The sequence below is a fragment of the Equus asinus genome, chromosome 2, assembly GCF_041296235.1.
Source record: "Equus asinus isolate D_3611 breed Donkey chromosome 2, EquAss-T2T_v2, whole genome shotgun sequence".
NCBI classification, from domain to species: Eukaryota; Metazoa; Chordata; class Mammalia; order Perissodactyla; family Equidae; genus Equus; species Equus asinus.
The window spans coordinates 45,248,919-45,264,360 of NC_091791.1; the positions used below are offsets into that span (position 1 = coordinate 45,248,919).

Below are 15,442 nucleotides of genomic sequence, written 5' to 3' on the forward strand. Positions count from 1 at the left end.
GGGAGAACAACCAGGAGATGATATTTATTATATCTAGTACAGTTGAAAGTACAGTAGGGAACAGCATGTAACACATGAGATAATTTTGGTGGTCCACAAACAAACTTTTAAAATTTTACTTTAAATGTGAATTTTGAGTATGTATAGAATAACATAATTTAACATAAATTTATGGGTTTATTTTCAAATTTTAGAAAACACAACAGGCTCATCAAACTTTCCATTTTAAAATTAAGATTGCTTAGGATAAAGTTTTACAAAAAGCTGAATCAATCTAAGAAAAATTTTAAATAAATAACAATTTTATGTGATATTGGATGTGGGAAAAATATTTTAATATCTCAGAAGTAGCATTTCTACAGTTTGCATGTTACTCAGCCTCCCACCTTATATGTCACCCTGTCACTGTAATACACAAAGTGGAGGATTTCTATCCTGTCTTTCTTTCACTCTGTCAGCAACAAATCCCTCACTACTTTCTGCTTTGTATCACTGTAACTTCACCGTAAAATGGATACAAGTGCATAAGAGATGGTGTACATTTACCAAAATACATAATGTAGGCTTTTATCTCATAATGGGAAAAGATATTGCTTAGAAAGTGTTGATATATGAAACATAAATTTTTAAGTGGAAAAAAAAACAAGACTAGAGATCCTACTATGGGGAAGGAAAAATAATTTACCCTCTACCTTTCTAGGTTCTTGGCTGAGATCACCCCCCTAGGTAATAAAAGGCAGATTAATAGGAGAAAAATAAACATAAGTTTAACAATATGTATACCTCCTGTATACATAGGAGATACCCAGAAAAATTGAGTGACCCCCTAAATGGCCCAAGCCATCACCTTAAATACCATCTCTAGCTGGGAACAAAGGAAGGTGTCTGGTAGGGGGAGCCAAAGTTTCAGGCAGAGCACAGTAAACAAGGGTATGCAGTTATGCAGATTTTAGTGCATGCCTTCTCCAATGGTAAGAGTTTCTACAAATTTAGTTATCTTTCTCTTCCAGGTACAGAGAGGCAGACACCCTTACAAATGGAGATTTCCCTTATAAGTGTCAATTGCTCTTACAAAAGGGTCACTTACACATGATTTTCAGAACTCCTCTGGTGTGTGCTAGTTTTTAAAAATAATCAGCCTAAAATAATCCATATGCCAAAGAGGAACATTTTGGGTTCTGCTCCTCTTCACTACTTTGAGCAGAGATGTAGCAATGAAAAAATATCAACATGGTTTCCACACATGTGGAGATTCCCCATGATTTGACACCAATACATGCAACATAAAGAGAGATCTGAAAATAGGTCTCATACACACTCCTAACTTGTGAGCCCATGGAAGATGTTGCTAATCTATGATGCTCTTCTCCCAGTTTGGAACCAAATTTGATCTTAAAAAGTTGTCTAAAACAAAGCCCCTGGCAATTGAGATAAAAAACAAAATGACAAAAAACCTTTTGTTCTTTCTAGTAAAATGCTACTGCTCAAGACTGCTCTGGGTAAAAGAAATAGCATTCTAAATTGGGAGTGATAAATAAAACAATTATTTGCATAAATATTTTATATGATTTCATTAAGTTTACATTTTTGTTCATTGCTATGTGAAAATCTAATACATATTAAAAACTACCAAAAAAATTCCTTCCTTCTTCTCTCCCATTTTCCTTCCTCATTTCTCTTATTTCCTTTTTTAAGAAATAAGATAATATTTTAAATTTTAAACATTTAAAAATAAGATAATATCTCATTAATTTAGGAAACTGTACTGTAACTGGAAAGCAAGAATATTCCTCTTTTAAAACTTATCTAAGTCTGACTGGTAAATTTGTATTTTCTTAATGTGCATATTATTTAACATATTTATACATTTGCTAACATTAAACATTTAATTACATGAAAACTTTAATTAACTTCCATAAAAATAAATCACTATTTAACTGTTGCGAGTACAGTTATGCAAGGAATTGCAGATGATACAAAGAATAATCCAGCATAAAAGCTTATATGCATATTTTAGTAAAACCAACACAGCAGAGACAAAGCAGATAGCCATTGGTAGTATTTTTTTTCTTTTTTTAAAGAGTGGCACCTGAGCTAACAACTGCTGCCAATCTTTCTTTTTTTCTTTGTGCTTTTTCTTCCCAAATACCCCCAGTACCTAGCTGTGCATTCCAGTTGTGGGTCCCTCCAGCTGTGGCATGTGGGAAGCCGCCTCAGCATGGCCTGAAGAGCGGTGCGGTGTCCGCACCCAGGATCCCAACCGGTAAAACCCTGGGCAGGGCCAGCGGAGTAGGAAAACCCAACCACTCCGCCACTGGCCGGCCCCCATTGGGAGTCTTGATATCAAGGTGAGCTTCAATCATGGTCTGTCACTTTTTGACCATTGAGCATATTTTGTCATGAGTAAGATCACTGCCATGGAAATTAGTTATGCAGTTTTTGCCCTGAACATCCTCAGTAGTTAGCTTGAGTTTTCTAAATGCAACATCATCATTCTGCAGATCAGCAAGGCTTACTTCAAAAACACAACGCTTAAGGACATCAGATGCAATTTTGGGTCCTCGAGTTCTTAGTGAGTAATGTTTTTCCAATATTTCTTACATTAGACATAGCTGGTGATTTCACATCACACCAATCTTTCTTCGAAAATGGATCAACCACTTTCTTCTTGGCTCCCTTTGCGCCACCTTTTGTAACAAGGAGATTAGGAAGATCTCTTACACTCAGCATCAACAAGTCCACTAAATCCAGAAGAAGATGATGGAAGTCATGACCCGAGAGGTGCAGACAAATGACTTGAAAGAAGTGGTCAATAAATTGATTTCAGGCAGTATTGGAATTAATGTAGAAAAGCCTTGCCAAACTATTTATCTGCTCCATGATGTCTTTGTTAGAAAAGTAAAAATGCTAAAGAAGCTCAAATTTGAATTAGGAAAACGCATGGAACTTCATGGTGAAGGTATTAGGTCTGGAAAAGCTACTGGGGATGAGACAAGTGCTAAAGTTGAACAAGCTGTTGGATATGAGCCACCAGTTCAAGAATCTCTTTAAAATTCAGACTTTTAATGGAAACAAATAAAAGCTTATTTGTAGGGGGGAAAAAAGCACTTTTATGTAAAAATTTAAAAGCCTACATGTATCTTCAACACAGAAGCAAGAAAACCATGGGAATATTCATCAGAGTGTGGGATTTGACCTAGCTGAAGCATTCTGTCAATGCCTCACAAGGAAGTGGTATTGACCTGGTCCCTAAATCTTTAGCATCTTTATTCAAAGCCTCCAATCCTCTGGCCCCGTCCAACGGCAACACAATGTTCAAGTCTTCAGAATCATATTGTAACCTGACATCTGGCCTATCAAAGACACCTGCTGTTTTTGAATGAATTATTTATTAAAAAAGTAGAAATTTTCATGAATACATCTTTTAAAAAAAAAAGAGATACGTGCCTGGTAGAGCTTTATAAAAGAAAATTACTTTTATAGATAACTCAGAGATAACTAACTCATTGTCACAATCCACTCTTTACAAAGCACATTTTTATGAAATTGCAAATATTTCAACTGTGAAAATGTTAAGGCAATAAAACTCCTCTAACCGGCAGATGATAAGTAAGACTTCTACTCCTTCAACCCAACTGAAAGGCTTTCTTGCTATAAAATAGTTTAATTACCCACTATTCTTTGATCAAACTAGAGGCAAATGCTAATTTCTAATTACCTGCTCTGTATTTAGAAGTGGATTAAGTTAAATATTAGTTGTGTGAAGCGGGGTCAGAAAACATGTAAAGTCTAACTGATACTATGAAATTATATGAAACCCGGATTTAGAATGAGTATGAGACAGACATGCTGATGTTCTGATTTATTTTTAAGGCAGTGTCATAGGAACCTTGGAATACAGAGATTTCTCACATTTACATACTCGGTATTCAAGCAGTTTGTAGTTTAATAAAATGGCTAGAAGCACCTACTAGACTTGCTCGTAGATACAAATATTAAAGACTCTTTCATTACATTATCAAGTATTTGCAGTAGAGAAAGAAAAAAAAAGTTGCCATAGTTACAGAGCTGCCCTGAGTCTTTTGATCTTAACTCAGTTACTTAAGACCATCGAGGTGTTTTTTTTTGCTTCTGTTCACTAATGATAGATGGAATATCACTGACGGAAATTTTAGAACTTATCCCAGTAACTTGATTCTGTTAGATTTCTTTATTCAGAAAAGAAAACAGCAGCAAGATTGAGTTGCTCTAAATCACTTTGGAAGTGAATTCTTTTTTTTCCCTTGAAAGTGTGTCTTTGAGACATTTACCTACTTTTCCTTAAATTTTTATGCATACTAGTAGACAGAATAGTATTATATCTTACATCTCCACATGCTTACATATCTTCATTAACCACTATCCTCTCATTTCAGTCCCACTCTCTAGAATACGCCCGAGAAATTGGCAGAGCAATAAAGGATGGGTGTAAAATTAGCACTGGTTCCACATATTGGTAAGGAACAGATATAAGGAAAGGTCAGGGTGGGTTATTTCTGAAAAGTTGTTTACATAGGTTGAAATCCAAAAGTATAGAAAGTGACTTTTATATCCAAATCCATAGGATCACGATGTTTACGCACATTTTGAGTATGCATTGCCATTAAAAGACAAGACTAGAGCTAAAAAAGAAATAATAGCACTATATTTTAAGGAATTATAATATCTTATCATGAAAGACAGCTAGTCTCTAGATTTTTGATATTTGAGAAAATGTAGAATATATTTAGAGAATAGGAGAAAATATTGAATAGCCCTACTATTGTTAAGATAATTCAGAAATTGCTCTTGCAATGATTCTAAATTAAACGTAAACTTTTTCTTTCTGACAATTATTTAAGGGCTCTCGAGTACTTAAGAGTCCTTAGTTTTTCCCACAGGATGACAGTAATGCAAAGGAGAGGTGGATTTGAAGAAAATGTATGGATGGGGGAGTTTGATTCTATTGTGACTTAGAGTAACATACCAAAATTGAAGCTTTTGGTCACGGAATGTATTGGCAATTTCAACAAAATGAAAACTCCTTGATCTTTGTGCTTCACTGAACTTCCTTTCCTGGATTTTTTTCTCCTGTTTTCTAGAATTAATCATTCCCTCGTTGGATATTTATATTTAAAATAAACACAGTGGGGAATGTTGCTGCACATATTCTCAAGATAACAAGTGATATGTTTTCTAACATTGATCAACCAAAACTCTTCCATGTTATTTAAGAATCACAGCGTGTTCACATGGATAAAAAGAAACCTCCCAGCCACATGAAATTTGATGCCTCACTTTGCAAATCAAACCTTTGTACCATAAGCAAAGCCAGGCCCAAGCTGAGCAATGTTCAGTAATTTATCATCAGACCTCTTAGATTCCACTGACTTTAAAGGCAAAATTGATTGCCCGTATTTCAATTCTCCTTATGACTCCAAGATAATATGTAGATTTTTAGTGTACATAATTTACATTGTACTTTGGTTTACATACCACCAATAAAACAACAAAAAACAATGAAGACTATAAAAGAATAATTAGAGAGATATTTTAGATATGTGGATGTCATTATCCTATATACATATAAAGGCATAAATTATATAGATATTGGTATATACAAAGCAGTAAAGGTTTAACAACCAGCTGTCTGAGACAAGAAGCCCTGATTCATAGCATTTGTCACTTTTCTTACTATAAATACTCCCATCATGGCCACAAATGTGAGGAATTGCGAACTTGGAATTGGGAAGAGACACCCACAATCAGCCCTCAAGCAAATAGAAACCAGTTTTCTGGTTCCAATTACCCACTGTTTTAAGTAAAGTATACATCTAAAATGTGAAGTCAATGGGCATGCCGCTTTATAATTTGTGGGGATGTGATGTGTTATAACACTTAGAAAATAATATGGCATTGTCTACTAAAATTAAAAGTATCTGCATACATATACATATATACATATATATGCATACTTTTTCTCATAGTAGTGCCAGTTTTTAATTATCCACTTTTGATTCTATAAAGTACCAGCATTTAGTGGTTTATGTAACACTGTAATGATATCAGAATATATTCCAAGCACTAGTCTAAGTACATTTATGTTTGCTAACTTGCTAATACAAGAACTCTATGTGGTATATTTCACTAATATTTCCATTTTATTAGTTAAGCAACCAACATACAAAGTATGCCCAAAGTCACACAGCTAGTAAATGGCAGAACTGGGATTTCAATCCAATCAATGTGGTTCTAGAGGTTTTTTTACCACCATACTGCATTCACAGCCTCTCATAAGAGTCATGAGGGTAGCCATCAATTCCAGTTCAAAAAACCAAAACAAACAAACAAGCAAAAAATCCTCAAAGTATAGTTGAATAAGTCGTGATACATCCTAATTTTGGTATATCCTACAGCTATTAAAAGGATATAATTCTGAAAATCTTCAAAAACAACAAAAAGCTTATAGTCTGTATTCAATATTCACATTTTGCATGGTATAATTTAAATTATTATTACAGACAAATTCAAATCTTCCTTCAACTTCTCACCAATTCTATTCCATCTGTTCAATCATTCATGTATAGCCTTCTATTTCATAATTTTATCCCTCAGATGCTAAAAACGTATCACTCTCTCCCTCAGTTATGAGTAGTCTAGCAAACTGGATGCAAATTGTTCTATTTGGCTTTATAAACATTTCAAATTAGACAACAATTCAGAAGATTTCTTTTAGCTTCCATTTGTTTACAAAAATTAGCTCATTTTAAATAGCACAATTAAAATTAGCTTTCAAATACATTCCACAGCAATCTGACTTTTCCATAAATTATGTTAGAAATTCTGAGTCAGACAGGGAAATTAAATACTTCCTTCACATTTTTACTTATGTAGAAATTTTTTTTTTTAAAAAGACTTCAGTGTTTTGAGTAGCTCTGAAAGGCTCTTCTCCAGTAGATTTTACTTTTTCCTATAACAACAGTTTTCACTCTAGTCTCTACCATTGGACACCAAGACAATCCACATTGAATTGAAAAAAACAAATTGAATGAAAGCCTAGAATTCGGGTTTCAAATATTAGATTTCTGTCTTTATTTACCCATACACATTTTAGATATGCATTTATAGATATATGTGTGTATGCACACACACATACACACTTTCTGGTGAAGTATCTCTAAGAAAGGCAAAATATGGCCATTTAGTGACAGTTTGTTGCCTATAAACTGGCTCAGAACAGCTGATGGAGGATATTTACCTTTGCCTCTCACGGCTGTCTTTCTGTTCTGTTGTATAAGTAAGATTTTAATACTTAGGCATCATTAAAGGCACAGACTGCCTTCAGGGTCTGCCTACCTTTCGGAACATGGCCCTGTCACTTGCTATGGGAGTTTTTCAATGTTAGATGCTATCTGTGGCCAGCCCTGCTGGTTTTTTGCAAAAATGCTAGCTTCATTCTTCTCCTTGCTGTTGAATTTTCTTTTCCAGGTCATCAATGTGCCCAGCCCCGGGAGATGAACCATTCCTGGTGTCATCCAGAGATGATATCTCATTCTTCTTTACCACACACAGACTTCCTCAACCTTCCTTTCCACTATGCTGACTATGTGATCCAGTTCTGTAGGGGGAAGCTGGGTGGGAGAGGGCTCTGGGAAAGAGTTTCCTCTCAGATAAAAGAAGACAGAATCAATAAACATAAAAAGAGTCCTAGTTTTTCAACTCTTTCTTCTTGCTTACACTCAGACTTGAAATACAGCTGTGATGCTCATGACTGTGGTATTCCCCAGCACCCAACAGATAAGACATTGGAAAAATAGCCAAACTTCAGGGAAGGGCAGAGTGGAAGGAGAGAAGGAAGTCAAGTCTTTGGTGATATACTTGAGCTGTCAAACCAACCCTTGAACCACACAAATCTAGGGATTTTATTAAAATAATAATAATAATAACAATAAATGACCATGTTATATAAGCAACTGTTTTTCAGGTTTTCTGTTACTCCTGTCCACATATCACAGTTATGGTTATAGTAGTCGATATCTGGTGAGCAGCTAGTCAATAAATGATAGGCATGAGGGAAAGGTTACCAATTCAACAGTTGTTCTCCACCTTTAGTGTACTTTGGAATCCCCTAGAGAGCTACTAAAGAATGCAAGTATTCTACTTCTGCCCTCTACAACTTTTCTTCAGATGGTCTGAGGTTGGGTCCAGGAATCTGCATTTTTAATATGCTCCCGAGGTGATTCAGCTGCAGCTGTTTGGTGGACCACACTTTGAGAAATACTTCAGTTTGAACTAAAAACAAATTATTGAAGAGTGGGTGCAAGTGATTCAGAGAGTGTAGAACACAATGAGTGGAAACAAGCCTCTCACCCCATCCCATCCCATTCTTCAGCTGGAACTATATAATATATAAATTACACAGAGGGCAGGACGACCTTGTTGAGGTTGCAAATTACACTGAACACTCTACGAGCACTTATACATTTTGCATAAGGTTTTTACCTCCTAAGTTCACAGGAGTGAAGTAAGAGAAATTCAATACTCACATTAGCCTGGATGATGACAAAGTAGCGAGTCTTATCTTCATAATTGAGCCTCTTTCTTAACACTACGTTTCCAGTCAACATGAGGGGAATTTCAAAGGTGTCATTGGATGTCTGTGAAAAGGTAAAGATACATATTTCGGATCATTTGAATATAAGATGAATTAAAGAATTCGATATTGTAGTTTAGTCCCCTTGAAAATTACAGTTGGCATTCTAATCAGCTGAAAATAGAATGTGAGCATAAGTTTCAGATTGAATATTCTTATCATTTCTAAAAACTTTCCATTTTGATCAATGGGTTTCACCAGAGTCCTTTGATAATAACCAGGAAACTTGTTTCCTGTGATAGTTTTTCATATATTACTAAGGTTATCCATCAACAGCCCTGGGATACTTCTAAGTCAAAGTGTAGTTATCTAGAAATCTTCCTGGTTACCATATTATCTTTTCATCACTTGTTTTATCAACAAAGGATTTAAACATTGCAATTTGTGATTTCTACATAACATCCCTTTTCAACACTGGTGCCTATTCTGATTTCTCAGCATTTTCAAGTATTAAATACGACTATTAACTTGAAACAGCATGTTTTTGTGAAAAAACAATCTGTTATAGGTTAATTTTTTTCAGACCTCAGAACTGCTGCGATTGGTTAAGTCTCCTACCCTGTCCGAGATTGAGTTTCTTCCTGGTGACATGCTGGTCATAGGGCAATCTCTAAAATGCCTTCCAGCATTGCTCTGGTATAAGCAGCCCTCAGTGTAAGATAGTATATTCACACCTTAAGAGAATATAATTTATAAGATCAGTCTTTTATCCTTGAAAAAATCTTACATCACTCCTGTGTTTTAGTGCCATTTTGAAGACTGAGAAAATAGTCTCTCAATAACTACAACAAATCAGGTTTACTTCCAGCACTGGAATTTTTTTTGTTTCATTAGTTTTATGTAGTTATTATTGCGCATATGATTTTGGGCACAGGTGAAATGCTTAGCTTGGATGTACATTAGATTGTTTCAGAGGAGGAGGAGGGGAGAAAAAGGAAGGGCGGAAAGAAAGGAAGGGAGGATCAAAAAAGGAAAGGAAGTAGGGGAGGAAAGTGGGAGGAGAAGGAGAAAAAGTGAAAGGGAAGGAAGTGTGTGCGTGTGTGTGTGTGTGTGTGGACACTTTCTGCAGATGACACAAGGAGAGTCACTCAGGATGTGAGACTTAATGAGAGAAAGGCAACTCAAATCTCCCATGTCAGGCTCCTTCGGGGAATGTGGGTGGATTAACCTGCAATATCTAGACTTATGATCTCTCCCTCTTCCTCTCTCTTCTTCCGCCCTCCCTTTCTGGTACACATGCACACACGCATACAGTACATAATTGATGTATATGTTTAGATGATTTACTCTGTGCCCATATAATCGGCTTTGCAGATCTTTCTTGGATACAGTTATTTAAAAGTAATACTTTTAAATATAAGTACACAAAATGTATGGTGAAGGATATCTACAATTAAAAACAAGCATTTGACATTTTCCCTAAATTTTTGCCTATTTAAGCATTGCTGGTATCTCTGAGTGGGACTCTCAACTATGTCAGGAGAGAGTAAAAATGATTTAATCTGAACATCTATGTTAATTATGGGGAAAACTTTAGTTAATAATTGCCATTTACATGGTAAAACACAACTCAATGTGTGGTTAGAGGGTTGTTAAATTTTAGAGATTCAATAACTGTAAAGACATGCCAATTTCTAGCATATATATGGGAGATACTGTGGGTTGCTTACCAAAAAACCACCTCATCCCTCCACACCGGACTCCAAATGAGCTCAGATAACTGGTGGCTTTGTGCTTTAGGGGGTATGATGTGCCTAACAGGGATGAGTCTTGATTAATCTAACTCAGCTGTGGTAATTCCATGGTTCTTACCAGTGATAGTTTGGGAAATGTACATGAGATCTAATTCTAAGTAACATGAAGAATTTTTCTTAATTGTAGAGAGTCCACCATTAAAAAAATGTTGCCTTTTCTGCTTATAGAAGCTGCTGTAAGGATGTAAGACCTGGGACTTTAGCAGCCGTTTTGGGACTATTGACGAAATTAATCTAAAAGTAAATAATACGCTGAGGAAGGCAGAACAGATGGAAAGAGACTAGATCTGTGTTGTCTCTGAATTACTGAGCAAATCCTGATGCCACCCCATCTCTGAACAAAATATTATGAGAGATAATAAATGACCTTATTGGCTAAGCCACTTTCAATTTAGTTTTCTATTATTTGCAGCTGAAAGCACTTTGATACATGACTATCTCCTGTCTACGTGTCCTCATCCTGTACTCTCCTCTCCTTTCCATATGTGCCATTACTCTTCACATCTGACAGTTGCTCTTATTTTCTCCTGCCTGAACAGCCTATCCCTCATTTCTCTGGGTAGTAAATCTTGCAAATCCTACCCAGTGAAAGCTTCTTTGTCATCCAATTTAGGATTAAGTCTTTGATCTCATATTACATGACTTTTTCCAAACAACACTTGTTATTTGTGTATTTTCTGTTTCTCCTCACAGATTTCTCAAGCATCTCAGTCTATGATCTGGAGATACAGATATTTATGACTCCAGCAAAGTAACTTAATGGATGTTTGTGATTTTTTTTTTGGTGAGGATTGGCCCTGAGCTAACATCTGCCCCAATCTTCCCTGTATTTTGTTTGTGGGCCACAGCGTGGCTTGATGAGTGGTGTGTAGGTCCATGCCCAGGATCTGAACCGGTGAACCCCGGGCCACCAAAGCAGTGCACGTGAACTTAACCACTATGCCACCAGACTGGCCCCTGTGATCTTTTTCCAGTTGATGATTTTCAATGGACATTTGTAGAATTATTACAAATAATATAGTTAGTAATTAGGTAGTTTATTCATCTTCAAAACACTTTTTAATTGAACATAATTCTTATTAGCTAACTCCATCTTTCACAGGTATCTGAGATTTTCATTTTGCTGGGTGTTTCATAAATACTTATGTTTTAAGAAACATAGAAAGAATATCTACTTTATGATCAATGTTGCTTATGAATTATTGTATATGGAAAGCCTTTGTACTAAAATTAACTAATTTATTAATTAAACAAGTATTTGTGGAATATCAATTGTCTCGAAAACTATAGAATCATAATCATGAGAAGAATTAGAAGCAAATATGAAATGTGTCTTTAGGGTGCTCTTTATTTTTCCTCTAGGGAAAAGAATACTGGATTAGATCAACTTGAAGTAAATCTCCCATTCTAGTAATATTTCTAAAGCTTTACCTAAGTTTAAAAAACGATTCTTTTTTAAAAAAAGATATTATATGATAAGGCTATAAAGGCATGTGACAATTATTCTCAAAGTTTAGATCATATAAGGATCACAGAAATGTATCATTTAGATTGCAGATTCCAAGCATATATTCTCTCAAATTTCAGAAATCCTCGGAAGTCTACATTTCTAACAAAACTCTCAGGTGATTCTCATGTAGATGGTCCAGGTTTTACTTTGAGAAATACTGGAATAGGAGATGGCTAGGACCACGTTAAGCATATAAGTAAGAATTTTGGCATTTGCTCATAGCCTCAACTCAAAAATAAGCTTCTATAACACATTTTTAAGATTCCATTCAAACTCCCTGGCAGTTTAGTGACTCAACAACTGTCAGACAAAGGTCAATTCTCCATTTAGTAAATGAGGGCATAGTATAGTTTGAATGATTTTATCACTGTTGGAAGTAGGGGAAAAAGCGTAAGAGGCATGTGTGATACCCACTTGCCCCCCACACACTCACACTGACTTAACCAAAGAAGGGAGATGGAATTTTGACACTCTATCAAATCTGTGTTTCTCCAGAGATGACTCCATCCCCCGACAACCCTCTTGATTAAATATGCATGAAGCTGAGTTAGTACCAATGTAGACAAAATGACACCTCTCTGCTAGTCTTGTAAGTAGGTGTTGGGCCCCACAGTTAGAGATCCTCTAGAAATGGAATATGGGGTACTTAGTGCTATTTGTTCTCAGCTGAAAGCTCTGGTCATTCATCATTTCCTAGGAAGCAGGAAAGATTCTTTTTGACCTCTCACATCCATGCTATATTTAAAAATATTGTTTGTGATATTCTCCATTCAACAGTAAGGACTAGATATTCAGCTCAAAAGAAGAGACATTTATTTTTAAGACAAACACGCACACACAGACATGCACACAGACACACATAGAAATAAACACATATGTTTATATCTATTTCCTGGTGATCTAAGGGCAGAACGAAGATGTGAAAGCCTCACTGGGCCTGTAACTGGGAAGTGGTAGGAATTTAGGTAACAAGAAAGACTTCTCTCCCTGTCTCTCAGAAGCTATAGATTCTCTTATCACTGTTTTTCTCCATCTTTTTGAAGTCTCTCCCCTCCTCTCTCAACCTGTCTGTCTCTCTCTGTTTGTCTCTCTCCATCATCCCCAACCTCTTTCTCTCTCTCTTCAGGCTTTCCCCATTTGTTCTCCTGGAACATGGCTGTGACTTTATCTCTTAGTTCCAATAAACAGCACCAACTCTGCACCCTAATCAGTCCCTATTCAATCTTCCGCTTGTCACTGATGAAATCAGGTCACCATGTCGTTAAACGCTGATTCATCCACAGGTTGGTTGCCACTGGTGGGGTGTCTCCTCTAACTAAATTACCTGAAGTGAAAAGTGGATGAGTAAGCAGGGTCATGTGGCGCGTGTCCACTCAAAAGGGCCTGGGATTTGAGCAGAAAGATTAATTTGCTCCTAGTAGAATATCAACACTCTGATGATTGTTTCTTTGTTTCATACAAATTTATCCCTCCCTGCTACACACACACACACAAATATATATATGCACATTTAAAGATATATTAAAGATTACAATGTAGTTCATTTCACCTTGTTCTAACCAATTTCCTAAGAAATTGTATTTAGAAGTTTTCGGTTGGCTTCAGAGGCATGTATGTTGTGAAGTTAAAATGTTACAGACTTATAGTGAAAAGATCTGGGCTCAAAGTTTTACATAAAGAAGGACTTTAGACAATGACTTAATTAAACATGAGTGTTCATTGTAAAATATGAATAATATGACTTTATGAGGCCATGAGACTGTCATGATACAATGCACCCTGTAAAAACATTATTATAGTATAAAACGATGTTCTTAGTGACCTATCTAAAAGTAGCAATATTGTTTTTGCTTAGCCCAAAATATTTCAACAATATTTGAAATTTTGACTTTGACTTATAGACCAAACTATTTTAGGATAATAATCTGCTAAAAATCTTTTGCATTTAAACTGTAATTTTCACTTCCTGACTCAGGAAATTCAAAGGTATTACATGCTTACACATTACAAAAGAATGATGACTCTTTTTTGTCAATTCTTTCAAAACTATAGGGAGTTAAGCATAAAAGAACAATTGACTCAGCAGGACTTGTTAAAAGACGTTACCACCCACCCACTGAAACAGCACTCTGCTGCCCCCAGGAAAGAAGCTGCTTGTGCCAACCGCTTAAATGTCCTCAGTGCTTTTCTGAGCAACATCAGTAGATAAAGGAAATGCTATACTGCTTCTTTAGTTGGCTGGAGACTGATGTAAGGGATATGTCATCAGTTCCCTGGTTACCACTTTAGTTCAAGACATTTAAAATGCTGAATACACATCACTTCAGTCTGCCATTAAAAAAACGATTAAGATAAGAAAAGTGATATGACAAGCTATTGGATGAATAGTCTTATCAATCTGACTTAACAATGGGATTTAAAATATCAGAATGATATCTATTATAATTGCCTTTTTCCATAAAAGATAAACTCCTCAAGATGGAATTTCTGCAGATATGTGATGACAAATACTGACCCATTTTAAACATTTTAGAGTTTTTCTTATCTCTCTTTTTTCTTTTTTAAAAATCTAATAAGTTCAAAGCTTTATGAATGGTCTTGTTTTGTATTACCATGAGGAAGCAAAAACAGTATTTCACAATAACTATGATGAGCATAGTACAAATTCTTCTAGTTCACTGTCTAGAGGCCATGACTTGCAAACAGACTAGCTCCAGACTCTCTACTTGCAGGTTTGATGGAGTAAGAAGCTAAGGGACGAAAGCTGATCTCTAAGAATTAAGAGCAGCCTCTGGCCAGCAGACAGCTAGAAGCCAAGGCCCTCTGTCCTACAACCATAAGGAAAGGAATTCTGATAGCAATCTGAGATGACTCGGAAAGGGACTCTTCTGTGTGGGGGATCAGAATTTGCCATCAGGAAATGTGTCTCTTTGGCTTGATTATTTTTTAAATTTTTTTGAGGAAGATTAGCCCTGAGCTAACTGCTGCCAATCTTCCTCTTTTTGCTGAGGAAGTCTGGCCCTGAGCTAACATCCATGCCCATCTTTCTCCACTTTATATGTGGGATGCCTACCACAGCATGGCTTGCCAAGTGGTGCTTTGTCCGCACCCGGGATCCGAACCAGCAAAACTCGGGACACCAAAGCGGAACATGCCCACTTAACTGCTGCACCACTGGGCCGGCCCCATGGCTTGATTATTTTTAAGAACAAAAGACTCAGGAAGAACATTTGACCTTCCCCCAAATTGCCTAAAAGAGTTTAAGGTAGAAGGGCCTGTCTCAGGAAGGAGCTATCACCATAGATAATTCTAGGCATGGTAGACAGGAAGGCTTCTAGGAAGGCCATTTCATCAAAAGATCTCTTTGGGTGGGGGGGATTGTCTATAGATGGCCCAACAAACACTTGTTTACCAAACATTTGCTTTCCATCTCCACGTAAATCGCCTTCCTCCCTTTTCAAATCCCAAACCACTACCCTCAACGTCCTCAAGCCTTTGTCTATAGCT

General features: G+C 36.3%; 1 protein-coding gene across 5 annotated transcripts in view; it reads right to left on the bottom strand.

The window, feature by feature from the left end:
- PCDH15 (protocadherin related 15) overlaps positions 1-15,442 on the bottom strand; it is a 1,592,394-nt gene that overhangs the window by 418,859 nt on the left and 1,158,093 nt on the right. For all 5 annotated transcript variants that reach the window (XM_070487986.1, XM_070487962.1, XM_070487971.1 and 2 more), the window contains one exon: positions 8,565-8,675. In XM_070487986.1, the coding sequence (XP_070344087.1) occupies positions 8,565-8,675 (111 nt within the window). The remainder of the gene's footprint in view (positions 1-8,564; positions 8,676-15,442) is intronic.